Raw genomic sequence first — 17841 nt, 5'->3', positions numbered from 1 at the left:
TTTTTTCTCCGAATTGTGTGATAAAAAGTGACAATTAACTTCTTTATTTTTTTATTCAGTGGCAGAAATGGGCTTCTATACATTTGCATGGACATAAATGAATTACGCAGTTTGTTGAAGAGAGGTGGGTTATTACTTTTCTGAGTTATCAGACTTACGATTTTTAACTACAAAATGTAAAAAATGTGGGGGGAAAAAATCAGACTTGGAAGTCAGAGTCATATCTAAAAACCACAATATCAGAGAAACTTTGGCTGGGATCTTTCGTCTTGGGCCAGTAAGAAACCACCAAACGAACACCTTAGCAACATCTAAGCCAGCACACACTCTAGCATCAATGCAGAAGCTTTTACAGAAATCAAATCTACTTTACACTGTTATTATATAAATATGACATAAAATGATCACCAAAACCTCAAAAAAAGCAAATAAATCAGAAATACTAACATTACCACTTGATTCATGCAGACATGTTTTGATATAATAGCTCAAAGTTCAGGTAAAAAGCATGATGGGTAATGATTCCCACAAAACCTGTGGACCAATCAGAACCCTGTGAAATGAGATAGCCAAACTGCAACACAAGTCAAGCAAAGAGAAAAGTCTTTACCTTCTTTTTCACACAGTACATTGTCCAAACTGACAGAATCACATGTCCTCGGCTGTCAAACGACACACTGATGAACCCACAGAAACCAAAGTGGGTAAAACGCGCATCTCGCAAAGTCTGCTCAACCTGAGACGTTATCACCTGTTCTCGCTCTCTAAGAACTGTCCTCTGTGGAGTCCTGATTCTCGTGGACACGGGGAACCAGAGCGGGTGGAGTCCAGAGGGACGGAGGTCAGAAACCACACATTGTCCTAATTATGGCATATCGGCAGTCAGACAACACCTGCACAAGTATATACTTGCCGGAAGACGCTTTCTCAAGACCCTGCCTGCGTAAATAACGCCATTCAAGCAAGCACAGCAGAAAAGAGAGCTACAGATGAAGCAAAGGGTTTAAAGGTACACAGATGAGTTTTTCAAAATGCAATTAACTGAAAACTAGAAAACTAGAACCACGGGGTGCTTCCTGCAAAATTCAACACTGAAATGCTGCTGAGAGTTGCTACGTTTTTTCTAAGTGATTATCTACTGGCCCAAGTCAAAAGCCTAACACAAATTTCTATATCTCTACTTCAGTGTAAATGAACTTTTCCATCTGATTCATCATGCACCAGGAGAAAATTGCAAATCTGACCACTACAAGCCACATCTCTCCTCAGCAAGCTGCATGCTTTGAAGAATCATTCATGCTAATAGTGATACTTGCATTGTATCAGTGTAATCTATATCCCCATAAGAGATTTCTAATAGATTTCTGAACTTAGTTTTTGCCTCACATAGGGTGCTTTTCATAAATGATCTTAAGATGTACAATAAAATGTGAGAAACGCTGTTTCAGAGTCTACCACACACACACACACACACACACACACACACACACACACAGGTGTGCCTCATCAGTAAGTCTAAACATGCTCTGTGACAAGTTGAAACAGAACAGAAGCATTGTTGTGTGTGTGTGTGTGTGTGAGAGAGAGAGAGAGAGAGAAAGAGAGAGAAAGAGAGAAAGAGAAAGAAAGAGAGATTGTGTATGTGTGTTGTGTACATATGTGTGTGAGTAAATGCTTCAACATTTCATTTTTGCACAGACATGCTCGCTCGCTCTCTCTCTCTCTCTCTCTCTCTGTCTATCTGTACATAATGAATGAATTCTCCTTTAAACTAACATCCATATCATGAAGAAATGTTAATATGCTTTCACTATAACTGACAGCCACACTGACATTCATTCAAACCAGATTCAACTACATAATGAAGGCAGATTTTAAAAGTTGGGCAACTTGGGGCATATTGTCACATGCGTTTTAAAAGTTATAAATGCATACATTATACAATAAATGTTTTTGCTTTTACATTTTTTGTTTTGTTTTGTGATTTATTAATGTTTTTTGCTGTAAAGCCTGTAATAAGGTATTTAATGGCAGGTTTATTGTGACAACTTACCCCATATAGTGTTAAAACATGTTCAATGAACTACTGTATGTGACCACAAGTCTTTATACAGTATATTATACATAATATATTTCAAAGTATATCTGACAGATTTTGCCACAACATAGTAAGCAGTATGCAGATGTGTCAGTGAGCTGCAGAAATGTTTCCTGCACTAACATGAAAAAACAGCACCCTCTGCTGCAAACTGAAAGGACTGACATCACCACAGCTATTCAAAACTGCTCTGTTGAATCCTGATAATAACCTGATGAACTTAAGTAGATGTTCTGGACTTTGCTAACAGGTGTGAGATGACTGAACTAAACTGCAAAATATCAAAATGTTGCATGTTGCAATATTTCTCTCATCCCTCTAAAATGAATCAAAGCAAAACCAAAGTTGTGCACAGAAATTAACATCAACAGGTGTCTACTGCAGCTTTAGCATTAAAACCGCTGAAGGTTTCCTATCGAGCAGCATCACACGTTTCATCTCACATTAATAACACATGAAGATGTTTAAATGATTTTTTAAATGTTCATATAAAAGCCATTTTTGAGGATCTTTTAAGCATTTACAAGCACAGCTGTGCAATTTATAATAGTAGCTACTGTAAGTTGTATATTACAATCAGTTATAATCAAATTATTACTTGCAAATGAATTACAGATAAACCTCGAATTGAAGACCTAGTAAAAAAACAGACTGGTATTTTAACAGATTTGTCATAGAAGATCCATTTATACATGTAATTTAATATAATGATTAATAAGAAATAAAATAAAAGAATGGTCTCTAAAGTTTTAAGCCAGGCACAATGAATCTGGAAGACAGTGAGCAAAGAAAGAATATTGCTCCTGAATAATCAATGGAATGGTTCAGAAACTGCTCACCTACCGTGCTGTAGTAACGAGGCAGGTCACCGATACACAGCATCGTAGCGATCCCGCTGGGCAGGCAAAAGACAGGGGAGATTCTCCCACCTGTCTGGTCATGTGACCTCACCCAAAACACAGGTGAGTTCTGCAATTCTCAGTTCTTCACGTCTCACTTCTTCACTTTAGACGCTCCCAGAGAAACTAACTTGACACAACAACTCCAGGAAAGGTAACACACTCTGAGTCGCTTTTTCTGATTTTCCGCCAGTTCTCCTTGCCCCGTCAGCTTCTAGATGCAGCCAACAACAAATCTTTGCCCCTCCCACTTTTTGGCCTCATGACTATTCATTAACTAAAAAAGCAGGCCTGGACTTGCCCACTTGTCTTTTACACTATACCACTTTTTTCAAGGGGGTATGGTTAGATTGTAAAAAAATTTTTTTTAAATATATATTTATTATTTTTGAAATGACCTACACTGTTCACTGCTAGAAAAACAAAAAAGAGATTACAAACTGGTTGGAGCAATTTCCCATAAGAGCCAAGTGAAAAACAAACATCTGCAAATCAATACATTCTTGAAAATGCTTGTCCAAGCCTAAAGTGAACAACCAAAACATCTCAATAAGGATAAAAAAAATCCATACAACCTAGAACAGATCATTTACAGAATTCTGGAACTATTGATGCAGAAACTGAAAAATATAGACACTGCAAAGCAGCGCACATATTAAATACATTTGACAAAACCAGTCAAAAACATGTTTGGATCATATTTCACCCCAAACTAAAAATAATAGTAATACTAATAATAATTAAAATATATTAGGACAGGCTATATTATTTGTTGCATTTTGCATTTTTAATGCATTTAATTTTTCATTTAATGCACACACACACACACAGCACTTTAATTTATGCTGTTTTAATTATTTTTATTATCACATACAAAAAAAAAAACCTATATTACAGTAATAAGAATCAAATGAGAATCACAATTTAAAATAATGGAAATGACAAAAAAAGGATAATGTTCAGATAATGAGAATAGGGGGAAATGCGCTTAAATGTCTTATAACTATCCTAATGCTCCTAAAATAGGCTGCCTTTTTAATGCAACATATAATTTCTTCTTTCTTATATGGAAATAATAATACTACATTATTTCTTTTGGTTTTGGGGTTAGATGGGACTTTGTGAGCCTCTGTGTGTCCATCTCTCCATCCCTGTCTCCTGCTCTCTGTTTCCCAGCGTGTGCGCCCCAGATGGGAGGCAGGAGCAGGTGGCATGTTCCAGGCTTGGCTTTTCTCTCTAATTAAGGCATCACAAGCTCCCACTACAGCCTCCGCTCAAACACCCCGGCCTGCTGCAGAGCCCGAAGGGAGGGAAAAAACAGCACAGGAGAGGGAAACTAGGGACTGAGGAGGGAATACTTATGGATAAGGAGGGAAAACCAACACAGTTCAGTAGCACAGGGTGTTTTTTTGTTTTTTGGATGGGAGGTTGGCATGATCTGGCATCTCTGTGAAGAACCTTTTAAGCACCTTTATTTTTTAGAGTGTAATGGTCATTTTCCGCCAGGACATTATCCAGTAATTTCACAGACAATGCAAAACAACTCCAAATACAAGTAAAACACCTTTAAAAACTCAATATGAATATAAAGTACACCGTGCCCTGTTTTTACATTGTACCTTTGTACTTTGTTTTACAATCACTTCTCCTTGACTGTAACGGCTGATTTGACTGAGAATCTATTACATGTTTGTAAATCTGCACGCAGTGAATTCTCCACCGGCTTCTTACCATGACATTGTCGTTCATGTCTCTCATGTCTCTCATGTGGTAGAGGTCCATGCAGACTTCAGCGTGGCTGCTGGAAGCCACCCTGTCCCCTGAGTGTTCCGCCTGAGGAAGCTCAAAATATGTGCTGTCTGGCTCGCTGTAATAACACAGAGAGAAGGTACGTGAATCACAGGTGCGTGAATTAGAAGCACGCCAAAGGTCAATTCTTCGTACTGTAATGCACAAAAACAAACTGCAGTTTATCCTGAAACTGTGCCAATTAATTGTTACTAATATCAACGTAAACTGCATTATGTAAATGCACGCAAATGAACTCACAGGGTACTCCACAAGTTTTCAAAGGTTGTACCCTCATCAGCGGTGGACGACTGGGACATCTTGGATGTTGGACAATCCACCGCAGGGCAGATCACACTGAAAATCACATAACAAACAAGAGGAACATGCATAAAGCAAAAGCAAGCGTGCAGTTCAGTATGCGTTCTTTCAACTGCAAACCATCAACCATAAAGCATTTCTGCAATTCTTACGTTAAATAGATATTTCAATTTTAAGGGTTCCCTTTTTTTACCTTTTTTTCCCCCCAGTGTACCACATGGACTTCTTTACATCTTGTATGTGCATTTTATTTTTTTTAATTTTTTTTTTACAGTTTTAAAGTAAAAACAAACAACAACAAAAAAACATGAGGGTGAAATGAAGGGTGAATTATTTATTTAAAAAATATTTTGAATCTATTTTTTTTTTTATCAAACTGAGCTGAATACTCTAAAAAGAATACTCTAAAAAATACTCTGAATGAAAATTACATTTGAAATTAATTGATTTATTTTTAATTGATTTATTTTTATTTATTATCCTCCAAAATCCTCCAGATGACATGCAATACCAAAATAACGATTCTACATTTTAATCATAGTCGTTATTCATTAATGGACTTCAGCAATTTTATATTAGACACTAAATTGCTCTGTATTCATGCTTTGTAAAATGACTCTTTCTGAAATGCACCACTGTTTAAAGACTGAACACACACAGGATTCGATTTGAAAGTAATTTCCACCCTGCTGCCCAATGCATCTTCTGAAGTTTGAATCCCAGCAGATTTTGAGGCTGGATGCACAGATTCAGAATAAAGATGCCAGGCTCGGCGTGTCCGAACCTGCCTGGCACTGCTCCACTGTGACAGCGCTGCAGACCACAAGCTTCCTCCATCATATTACTCACATAATAATGATAGGCTATAAGAGTCTATCAAGAACAAGTCAACACAGAAAGTGAGTCTGCTGCGGCTGTGGATCATACGTTAAAACATCCGATAAAAAATTACACAATTTCATAAGTTCAGATGTGAAAGCAGGTTATGTCATTTAGTAGTAATTTATTAACATTGGTCAAAATTTTGCACTCAAATTATTTCATGTAATTTGAATGTAAGAAAAAAAAACATTACTTTTTTTTTTTAAAGAAAAAGCAAGATAAATTACTCAGATATCCATATCTTAATATATTATTACTGAATAATAAAAACATCAATACAATCATACTGTGAATGATATTTAAAGATGCTACACCAAGCTTGTTTAATTTTACTCATACTTGTGCAATGGGATAAATCTGAAGAAAATAATAACCGCAGTCCTGTTTTTTATCACACTGTTAGACTGTTTCCACACAGTCTGACGAATATATCCTGTAACACATCATTTATATGTAATTACACATGAATGTAAATTAAGTAGGCTATATCTAAAATAATGCACTCACCTTATCAAAAAAACAAACAAAAAAAAACTAGATAATAAAATGTTGGTAATATTTCTACCCTTGCGATTTTTTAAAATTCAATTCAATTTATATATGGGCTTGAGTAAAAAATACCCCGAACATTCACCACGTTTTTGTCCAGGAACATATATTGTAAAGAAAGTAAGTTTAGTCCATTAAACACATTTTGATCTTAATCATGCCACCAACAAAAATGAACTTGGCGTCAAGCAGTTTACGAACATGGATAGGCTGCTTCAGCCACATCTCAACAGGACAACAATTGTGAAGCGGCAAACAACATATATTGTAAAGAAAGTAAGTTTAGTCCATTAAACACATTTTGATCTTAATCATGCCACCAACAAAAATGAACTTGGCGTCAAGCAGTTTCCGAACATGATAGGCTGTTCAGCCACATCTCAACAGGACAACAATTGTGAAGCGGCAAACATATAAAGGATAACTTAATCAGTTATATACATTTATAACATATATATACACGTAACATTTCTAATAATAGGCTACTCTTTTCTTGAGAAAACTGTTCAGCCTTTCGGTTAAAAGCTGCCGTCTCGGATTAGCGGTTTTATCTTCACTTGTTTACAAACAAATAAGATGCTATTATAACTGTAATTTAGAGAAAATAATGAACAAAAATAAAGATAGCTTAAAATCAACATTCTGCTAGTAAATGCACACAATTATTTTACTCAAAACAGAGGTTAAGAATAATTCATTCGCCATGACAACAATAGCCCGGTCTCCCCTTAATTTTAAAATGAAATAGATGGGTCTTAATTCGCTCACTTAAAACCAATAAATAAAAAAATAACAATAAATGAAAAATGAAAAAGAAAACGTTTTCTCCTACAAGTGCCTTCAGGCAGAGCTCGAATTCTCTGTAGCGCAGCGCGCGTCGCGTCGCGTCTGTTCCCTCAGTAACACCGCGCGCACAACACCGTCCTCTGAAAGGTGCATTACATCAATTATATTCCACGCAGACGAAACTCACTGAACATTTGAAAGGACTAATCTATGATCACATTTTTAACACACCTCCCAAAATCATATATTTTGCTCCTAAATGCTCCTTTAGCCCTATATCTTATTAGCCTATTCTAAAAAAAATAAAAAAATTAAAATATATATATATATATTTATCCACTTTCCGTAGCCTATTGGATGTAGGCCTAACGTTAGCCTTTCAAAATTAAAATTGATTAGAAAGAAAGAAAGAAAGAAAGAAAGAAAGAGTCTCTAAATAAATCGTTTGAACCTGTGAATAGCTACAGAAGCTCAATTAACTGAATGCAGTGATATAAAGCAGGGTTTCACTTAGATGGCAAGCCCGAGCTCTAGTTCACGGACGAGGCAGCGTCGTGTTTACTCGTGTTGACCTGTATTCCCGAGACAGCTGCCACCTTGAGAGGAGTTACAGCTCTGGCAGCAATCACACACACACACACACACACACAACAGGGATTCAAGCGGAGAATTGAATTATCATTTGACAAAGGCCTTGCATTTCTATCTAACGGAGCTGTATCTTACCGAGGCTCACGGCGAACAGCTGCAAAACTGATCCAAACACATAGCACCTCACCAGTGAATGCGTCCTGGACGAAAAGTGCTCTATTACTCCTCTAACGCTTAACTTCAGACCGGGGTTCAATATATAGCCTATGCTAAAACAGAGGAGCCCCAAAAGATTGGGAAATTAAAAAACAGTAGCCAATTCATACAGAGTACAAACTCAGTAGGCTATTCAGCGCAGTACTAAACTAATACAGCACCCTTGACAACCAATCCGTCACACACACACACACACACACACACATTTCACCCTCGCACTCCAAATTAAAATATATTCAATCGGATTTAAAAATACATTTACAATAGCCTATACTATGCTATAGCCAAGGACATCATATTGAATAGGCTAGTTATGTAGGCTAACAGTAATACGACAATATATAATTTAATAGCCTATAACATAATCGAATAAAATATAATATAGCCGAATACATTAAAGAAATAGAAACAGATATCAAGCAGGCTAACGTCAGGCTGCAGCTTAATGGATTGTGTAGGCAACTAGTGACAAGAAAAAGAAGAAAACAGGAAAAAGCGCTCTCTTCAGAAGTCCATCTTTCTCAACAAGCACAGGTTCAGTCTACTGTACATGTTGACAGACAATTATCATCGTGAACTCTGACCACTGCATCGCCTTTGTGGGACACTCATCGATTCTCCTACTGATAGACTAACACAAACTAACACATTAAATCGCTATGGTACACTTAGGCGACTGTTTTAGTTAAAAACGACTAAATTACGAACTTGAAAAAATAAATCGAATAAATAAATATTTTTTTCTTCTTTTTTTTTTTGCATTATTAACGAATTTGAATACAACTAAGTTCCTTAACGAACACAAATCTAGTCTATAATAATAAGCTATTGGAGTGAATGATTGAAGCATGATGAGATCTCGCTGCGTTCACTTAAAGTGCGTGGGTTTAATGCTTACCTTCAGCTATGTAAACTCTCCTTTTTTACCGTGACAAATATTACATATAGTAAAGCGTTCAAACAAACCATAAACACTATGTTTATATTACATGTACTTACCAAACAAGTTATATTCCTGTCTTGCAACAACCTAATGCGATGCTCTCTGATGCCAAACTCAGTTCCCTTGACCTGCAGCTGACCCTACAGCCTTGTCAGGCAGCAAACGAGCTGCGAATTAAGACATCGAACAACAAAACGCAGCTCGAAGCTCTGCTTATAGTTAAAGGCGGATGCGAGAGAGGCAGATGAGGCTGATTATGCAGGTGTAGGGTAATCGGCTGCGGAGTGTGAGAGCACTTGGCTGTGGAGGGGTGGGCTGGGGATTGCTGGGGGACGGGAGGAGGCGTTAGTTAGCCGCCGTTTGGGCGCACGCGAGCGGGAAACACTAATCCCAGCTCGCTAAATGTGATTAAAGCTTGACATTTGCATTCCCACTTTATTTGGTATATGCGTAAGGCGTGACAGTCTAATTCGACTGTAGAAAGACTATAGAACTATCCCTAACAAAATCGTAGACCTCGATTTGATTCACCTGCCTCTCCTGACAGCATAAACACGTTTTTGCATTTGCTTTGAAATGCATACGCGCGAATAATAAAGTCATACAACTGAGAAAAGTCATAAAAGTACTCGGCCTGAGCTCAGTAAATATATTTATTGTAAAATCATACATCCTACTAGAAAATAGACGATGAAACTACATTTCCCACAATTCCCTCGTGACGCCGACAGTAAAGCGCGGCGCTGATTGGCCCTCAGCATGACACAAATGACGTTCTCGTATACGTCACTTCCGAAACGGTAAGCGATTCGGTTAGAGACCGTTTGATTGAGACCGTCGAGTCCTATCAGTGTCTTTTTGTTTTATCCTGCAAATGTCTTAATAATTGACCAAAAAACTCTTCGGACCAGTGCTTACGATACTCAAAAAGGTAACTTGTTATAACGCATACAGCTAGTGTTCTGTTAAAGCAGACATTAGATTAGAGGTGGAACCAGCTTTGTAGCTTTAGTAACGTTAAGCGCACTGATACGGAGCCGTTAACGGTTCTCAAAATAATATCTGTAATATTTAGATTTAACACACGGTTTGTCGACCAGCCTGCTACCTGGGTGAATCTCACCTGTTGTTAAGTATAGGCCATATCATCCCAAAATCAAAAAAATAGAAATAAGAAACTTATTTCGCATGGAACATTAGTTACTATGAGCATTACTTAAGTATGTGTGCATAGTGGTAATATCTGTAATACATTTAATGCTGATTTATAGCCTTTATACTGGTTTATTGAGATATAAACATTTCAGGATGGTCTACAGTAACTTAGTGTAAATCTGATGAGAATCATGCAAATAAACTTTCAGTAAAATGTCTTGAAATCTTAATGTTCCTTAAATGGGCTTTGTTTGACAAATGTATTTATTTTATTTTCTGAAAAATATCTCTTTTGATTTTGTGGTGAAGTATTCTTTTTTGAATAGGTTTCGACTGTCTTTGTGTCTCTCTGACACAACATCTCTTTTTAGTATGTTACTTTCAAAGTATGCATCAACAACGTAACTATAAAAAAAAAAGTAATATTTTAAGCTTTACTGTTGGTTCCAGTAGCATGAATTTCTCCGAGGTCTTCAAGCAGTCCAATCAACTGTGCAAAGTTTCTCCAGATGGGAAATATTTGGTAAGATGCTTTTCTTACAGCTATCAACATTTTCATATGACAAATCAGTTTATGGCTAGAATTGCATACTTCCAAACTGATCTCAATCTTTCTTATTAATTACCACATTTAATTTGGGCTTGTAGGCCACCTGTGTTCAGTACCGCCTGGTGGTCCGTGATTTCAACAGCCTGCAGATCGTGCACCTGTACACATGCCTGGACCAGGTGATGCACATGGAGTGGTCCTCTGACTCCCTCTTCATCCTTTGTGCCATGTACAAAAGAGGACTAGTGCAGGTATGACAAGCTGCCCATTGCATTTATTGATGTGCTTTTACCTGATTTAATTCTGGCTATTTTTAGCCTTTACCTAGAAGGTCTTAAAAAAAATCTATAAAAGTACATCCATATGTCTTGTCAACATGATCTGAGGTGTCACATCTTTGCTTGTCACTTTTTCAGCAATTGAATAAAATCTCCTGTCTATTTAAATCAGCTTACCTTTGTAAAGGAAGAAAGCGGCAGTCTTTCATGTTGAGCCATTCAACAGGGCGACAGGATTCAGATATGTTTGTTACTGAAGGGACTTTGTGTTGCTGTGTATTCGCTCTCTCAGGTGTGGTCTCTAGAGCAGCCGGACTGGCATTGTAAGATAGACGAGGGTTCGATTGGTCTAGTCTCGTCACGCTGGAGTCCTGACGGGCGACACGTACTCAACACCACTGAGTTCAATGTAAGTATGGCAGTAGGAGGGGTCAGTTCTGCACCGTGTCAACTGTTGCTGCCCATAAATAAAGACCTGAAAATAACAGACAGTCCATGCACAGGACTGATTCGTTCAATGGGGTCACAATCAGAAAAGAGAGTTTAAACACTGAGACAACACATGATTAAACACATGAGACATAAAGTACAAAAATTAACAAATTTTGGACTAATAGTACTATCTGCAAAATATGATGGTGTTTTTTTGTTTCGTGTACATGAATGAAAAATGACCCTACATGTTATTTTCATTGTACACTACCTTTCAAACGTTTGGGGTCGGTACGAATTTTGTAATATTTTTGAAAGAAGTTTTTTCTGCTCACCAAGGTTGCATTTATTTGATCATAAATCCAGGATTTTTGAAATAAACTATTTAATTTTCTGGTAAAGCATACACTTCAACAAACTTGAGGTCCAGTAAGGGAAACAACAGTACAGTATGTTTAAATGTACAGAAATAATTGGAAACAAAATCATGTAAAAGATGTCAAAAAATATTAAAAGGGTAGTCAAAATATTAAAAGTCAAATAAAATAATAAAAGTAAATATTCCAGTGATAATCACCCATGAAGACATATAGAACAATAGATGAATAAAGGCAAATGTTACATATTGTGAAATATAATTTCTATGAACCCTTGTGCGACCTTTTGGACATTTTTGTCATTTTCATTTTTTTTTTATAATTTTGCCTGTGTTATTGCCGACTGCATAAATTTTGCCACAGGTGTGTATTTTTATTGGAATTTTACTATTTCACTTCCCTTTCCTTTAATAAATCTGTTTTGCACTAGGTACACAAAATTGTTCCTCTCAGGACCTTTTGGACAAAAATGTCCCCATTGAAACCCATTAAAACTGCTATTTTTAATCACAGTACCATTTAACTGTAAAATTATGCAATTTTTGTTAATAGGCTTTCATTCTGTTGGCAAGGCTTCAAAATAATAATTTTTTTTTTTTTTTTACCAGATGGTGCCATTTTTTCAGGTTTGGCCTATAACGCAAATACTCGCTTTATTCCTGTTTTCTGCTTCTGCATATTGTAGAGCCAATTGGATAAATAATGCAGCTATAATTGTGTGTGTGTGTGTGTGTTTGGTATGTATGTCAGAGTGTGGTTTGTATGTGTGTCATAAAAAAAAAACATCGTGTGTGTGTTCTTGTAATATTTGAGAGAAAAATCACAAATCCAACCACTGTGTGCACCAGCAGAGTTTTGCTGGCATCTAATGGGGAAAATGTGGTACTGCGCCCAAACAAAATCTTACTGAAAGCTCATTTTTTGAGATATCAACCTCAAATTTGGAATACAACTTGTTTAGATTTATGGCTTTGATTTTCTAGCAGGTATAGAGTTCAACATGTTTCATAAAGTATATATATTTTTTTATAAAATATAGTTCATAAATCATTTTCATAAACTTAAACCTCTAACTTTTTTTTTTGGTTTCACTTTTTAAACTTTTTTTTTTACTTCAGCAATAATCTGCCATGGGTCTTCTTTAAAATGAGACCAAACTTAACTCTGTGCTCCCATTTTATGACAGTTTTTTTGACACTGACATTTTTGTCCACTATGGACCTGTGTAACTTTTTTTTTAATTGACGCACAAGGGTTAAAAACAACATTTTTCTATTGTAATATATTATAAAATGTAATTTATTCCTGTGACGCAAATCTGAATGTTCAGCATCAGTGTCATTCTAATATGCTAATTTGGTGCTCGAAAAACATTTCTGATTATTATTACAGTTGTGCTGTTTTCTGCACGGAAACTTTGATGCATCTTTTCTTGATCCATGTAATGCATCCTTGCTGAATAGAAGTAATTCTTTTAAAAAAGGGGAAAAATAAATCTTAATGAACCCAAACTTTTAAATGGTAGTCTGTTATGAAATCTTGATGTTACTGTCCTCCTCTCTCTCCTTCTCTCTTTCTGTCTGTCTGGATTACACTTGGGCCGAGTGCCACCGTAGTCTGTCGCCTGAACTTGATTCCAAGAATTACTGACAGGTGTTGAGATGCTGGACAGCTGTGTGTCTGTGTGTGTGTGTCTGTGTGTGTGTGAGTTAAGTGTCCGTCTGTCTGGAATTCTTGCTCTTTGTCTAGTGTCTGAGGCTGAATGACGGACGGCTGGACATTTGTCTGTTGTCTTCCATCTGACGTCTCTGTTACAGACTTCCATAAATGAACAGTACACTATCTGTTTTAATAATAACACATCCACTATTACGAATGGTCCTTTATAAAGCCGCTTATGGTACATAGTGTGTTTGAAAATTAGACAAAGACTCAATTCACAGGCCATTCGAGTCAGCTTGCTCCACTAGGGTGCCACCTAGAGGATACCAACTGAACAGTATAAAAGTGGCAGGCACATATTAGACCAGTGTTTCCCAACCTTTCTTTAGTCGCGGCACCCTTTGAGCGGGATAATACGCAGAGCGTCACACCACGTGAAAGTGAATCCTGAGCGGTGAACTAATTTTCGGCAGCCGGAATTTCAGTGCATCTCTAATTATTGGCGACATCAGAAATGGATATTATATAATAGCTTCTTTTTTGAATATTTTAGCAATTTCAAAATATTAAAAAAGGATTTTTTACACGGCACCCCGGTTGGGAAACACTGTATTGGACATCTAATACTGTATGTGTTAGCATCAGCAAACCTTATGAGCTGTGTTGTTCATCATGGCAGAGCAGTTTATTGAATACTGAGTAGGTGTCGACATGAGAAGCACAATGACATATGATTGGCATATTTACTTGAGTTTGCAGATACGATAAGTGGTCTGCCTTGTGTACATATAAGAACACATTACTCTTGGCTGAAGGTCAAGAAAAGCTTAATTTAGCATTTTACAGTCCATTGATGCCTGAACGATACAGACTAGAACAGCAGATGTCCATAAACAACTGTTTAAACTTTTTACTTTGTATTGCTCATGTACTTGATGTAGGGCATATTCTCACTAGTTTTTTTTAAATATATATATATACTAGTTATAATAATGTGTCCCCACAATGCATTTGATTAGACATTTTATTTAATATGTGATGGATGAACCGGAAGTAAGATCAGACAAGATTCTTCTACTCATTATAACCAACTTATTTAATAACTTAAGTCATTAAATTGCAGGCAAACGTTTGTGTTAGTGTTATTTTGGTCCATCTGTACCCATGTAGTTTTGTCAGGCTTATTTTTCCGGCATATATATACAGTGCCTTGCGAAAGTATTCATTTTTTTCATGTTTTGTTATGTTGCTGCCTTATGTTAAATTGCTTTAAATTACTTTTTTCCCCACATCATTCTACACTCCATACACCGTAATGGCAAAGCAAAAAAAACAACAACAGGTTTTTAACATCTTTGCAAATTTATTACAAATAAAAAAAACTTAAATGATTCCATTGCATAAGTCTTCAAACCCTTATCTGGGACAGTAGAAATTTAGCTCAGGAGCATTCATCATAACCTGCCGAACTGGCAAGTGGGACAATTGCAGTTGCAAAAATGGCATTTTTGCAGGTTGGCAGGTGTTAATTTCAAACCCTGTTTAAATTGTTAGCTTGGTTGGTTGGTTCATTCATTAATACTTCAAATGACCATTGTCTCTTCATTTAATATTTTGTTGTATCACATTGTCTACTTTGTATGGAGAGCATAGCTTGAAATTAAACTTTTCCAAACATTTAACAAAACATTCCCCACTGTGAATATATAGTTTTCTCTTAATTTGCCTTTGCTTTAGGATAAATGTACTTCATTGTCTTCCATATTGTCAGCTGTTATTGTAATCAGTGAAGGCTTGAATTCATCCAAATAGAATTTGTTTGCATTTTTTTATTTGATATTGACTTAAATGTTCTTTTTTGACCAGTCAGCTTTTTTGTCAGGTATATTGGGTATTTTCTGGCACTTAAATCTGTAAACCACCGACCTGTGTTTCACTGTTGACCACCTGAAGGTGCAAATTGGGTTTGTATAGTTAAATTAAATAGATATTTCCATTAAAAAAAATGTATTTTTCCTCACAGTTGAGAGTCACCGTCTGGTCCCTGTGCACTAAAGCTGTGTCCTACATCAAGTATCCTAAAGCCTGCCAGAAAGGTGAGTGAATGCGAGTCAGATGTATAACTAGCTGTATAAATGTTTGTGAGAGAGGAGATGTAAGGACAGGGTCACAGAAACATGAATCATGTGGGTATTTACCTGTAATATAAGTCTCGTCCCTGGATGTCTAGCCAGACGTGAGCTCTCACAGACAGCTGGTAAACGGCACATAGTCCTCATAACCCCCTGTCAGCATGAAGAGAACTCACACTCCAGAAGACATTAAGTTCATATCACGCATTACTGCCATAGATTCTCATTTTCTGGCCAGCACGTGTGGATTCAGCTATCTGTCACCCCTGTCGTTCGAGGATTGAGCTGTAACCTTCAGATCAGCTGATGGAAAACTCCTGTTGAAAGGTGCTTCTGTCCTAGCATCGTGTTGTCCGTCTGACAGAGTGAATTATGAACATTTTAGTCATTTATTTTTTGCAGCCATGGGTTAAAGTTATGGAGCACAATTCCATTCATAACATAATTGGCATTTGTCCAGTGTTGGGGAAGATACTTTGACACTGTAGCTCATAATGTAAAGTAGTTCAACAGTAGTCAAGCTACTTTTTGAAAAAAGGAGTTTGTTACACCACAAGCTACTACAACAATTAACTACACTTACGCTACTTAAAAGAGCAATGTTAAATATGTACACTACAGTGTTATTATAGTTAACAACCTAAAAAAAAAACGTTGTTACTTAAAATAAATATAAAACACATCCAAGGCAATATGCCTCATTTTTGTATAGTTTAAATTGATGTACTAAAATAAGTAAAACTGATGAAAAAATTAATAATTAAAAACAGCCTTTAAAAACAATAACTAATAAAAATGGCAAAAACACAACAAAATCCCTAAAACATGAACTAAAACACAATGAAAAAGGAAAATATAAAAATAAAACTAAACTATAATAGTATCTATATTAGTACTACAACTGTAATAGTAGTAATGATACTAACCCTAATAATACAAACTACTACTGTTCAAAAGTTTAGAGTCTGTAATTTTTTATGCTTTTATTTCTCTTATGAATTTATTTGATCAAAAATAGGATTCTTTGATGAATAGAAAGGTCACAAGAAAATCATTTAATTTACATGGCCGATTATAACGACATAAATGTATTTACTGTCACTTTTGATCAATTTAATCTTCTTGCTGACTAAATATTAATTTCTATATAAAAAAGTCTTACCGAACCAAACATTTTGAATCAGCTGTCAAATGAAATAATTATTTGCAGTACAGGTAACAGGAAACATGCTTCAGTGTGATGCTTCATCCACGTCACTAGGTGTCAGTGTGAATCCAAGGTGACTGCTATATCAGCCAGCATGCTTATATTAATATAATCAATAGCGCATGTTTGACTATTTATGCTTCAAATATACAAATGTGTTTCAGGTGTGGACTTCACTGCAGACGGCCGTTATATGGCTCTGGCCGAGAGACGGGAGTGTAAAGACTACATCAGTGTGTTTGTGTGCGATGACTGGCATCTTCTCCGAGTGAGTGCAGCTATCAAAGCTAGTATGCAGTTGTGTCTCTTCCACTATTCTCTCCCCCAAAAATTCCCGACCTTTGTTGTCTTTATCAGTAAAACTGGCAAAATCATTGAATCACTTCAGATGAAGATACATGACTTGATTCTCAAATACTTGTATTAAATGTTTAGTAACTACGTTAGTTAACATGAACTGACAATGTACTATATTTTTACAGCATTTATTAATCTTAGCTAATGTTATTAGAGATAAAAAATTGCATCTGTTAACATTAGTTGAATAAAGAATAGAAAAATATGTTTCTTATTGTTAGTATGTTAGTTATTGTATAAAATAAAGTTAACAAATTAGATCTTATTGTAAAGTGTTACCAAACATTCTTGTAATGTTTTAAAAGAACAACCCTTTGTTTGGTGCACAAATGTAAAAAATATGTAATACTTTTTTTATTTAACTTTAAAGGGTCATATGGTGCTGCTAAAAAGAACATTATTTTGTGTATTTGGTGTAATGAAATGTGTTTATGTGGTTTAAAATAAAAAAAACATTATTTTCCACATACTGTACATTATTTTTTCTCCTCTATGCCCCGCCTTTTTGAAACGCGTCGATTTTTACAAAGCTCATCGTTCTGAAAAAGTGAGGTGTGCTGTGATTGGCCAGCTACCCAGTGCGTTGTGATTGGCCGAATACCTCAAGCATGAGACGGA

General features: G+C 36.2%; 2 protein-coding genes across 4 annotated transcripts in view; one reads left to right on the top strand and one right to left on the bottom strand.

The window, feature by feature from the left end:
- Positions 1-5325, bottom strand: part of tp73 (tumor protein p73) — a 35738-nt gene extending 30413 nt beyond the window's left edge. The window contains exons 1-3 of the mRNA XM_016499964.1: positions 5300-5325; positions 5047-5142; positions 4729-4864 (exon numbers count right to left, since the gene is read on the bottom strand). Of these exons, the coding sequence (XP_016355450.1) occupies positions 4729-4864; positions 5047-5142; positions 5300-5325 (258 nt within the window). The remainder of the gene's footprint in view (positions 1-4728; positions 4865-5046; positions 5143-5299) is intronic.
- Positions 5326-9848: 4523 nt separating this feature from the next.
- Positions 9849-17841, top strand: part of LOC107698846 (WD repeat-containing protein WRAP73-like) — a 16720-nt gene continuing 8727 nt past the window's right edge. Inside the window, exons 1-6 of one of the 3 annotated variants that reach the window (XM_016499972.1) lie at positions 9849-9873; positions 10679-10751; positions 10877-11029; positions 11349-11465; positions 15551-15623; positions 17031-17134. In XM_016499972.1, the coding sequence (XP_016355458.1) occupies positions 10683-10751; positions 10877-11029; positions 11349-11465; positions 15551-15623; positions 17031-17134 (516 nt within the window). In that variant the 5' untranslated portion in view covers positions 9849-9873; positions 10679-10682. The other 2 variants (XM_016499973.1, XM_016499971.1) reach the window with 2 other exon arrangements.

Source organism: Sinocyclocheilus anshuiensis, unplaced genomic scaffold (genome assembly GCF_001515605.1).
Source record: "Sinocyclocheilus anshuiensis isolate Anshui unplaced genomic scaffold, SAMN03320099.WGS_v1.1 scaffold358, whole genome shotgun sequence".
NCBI lineage: Eukaryota > Metazoa > Chordata > Actinopteri > Cypriniformes > Cyprinidae > Sinocyclocheilus > Sinocyclocheilus anshuiensis.
Note: the sequence above shows the minus strand (reverse complement) of the source record. Positions and strands in the feature narration are given on the sequence as shown.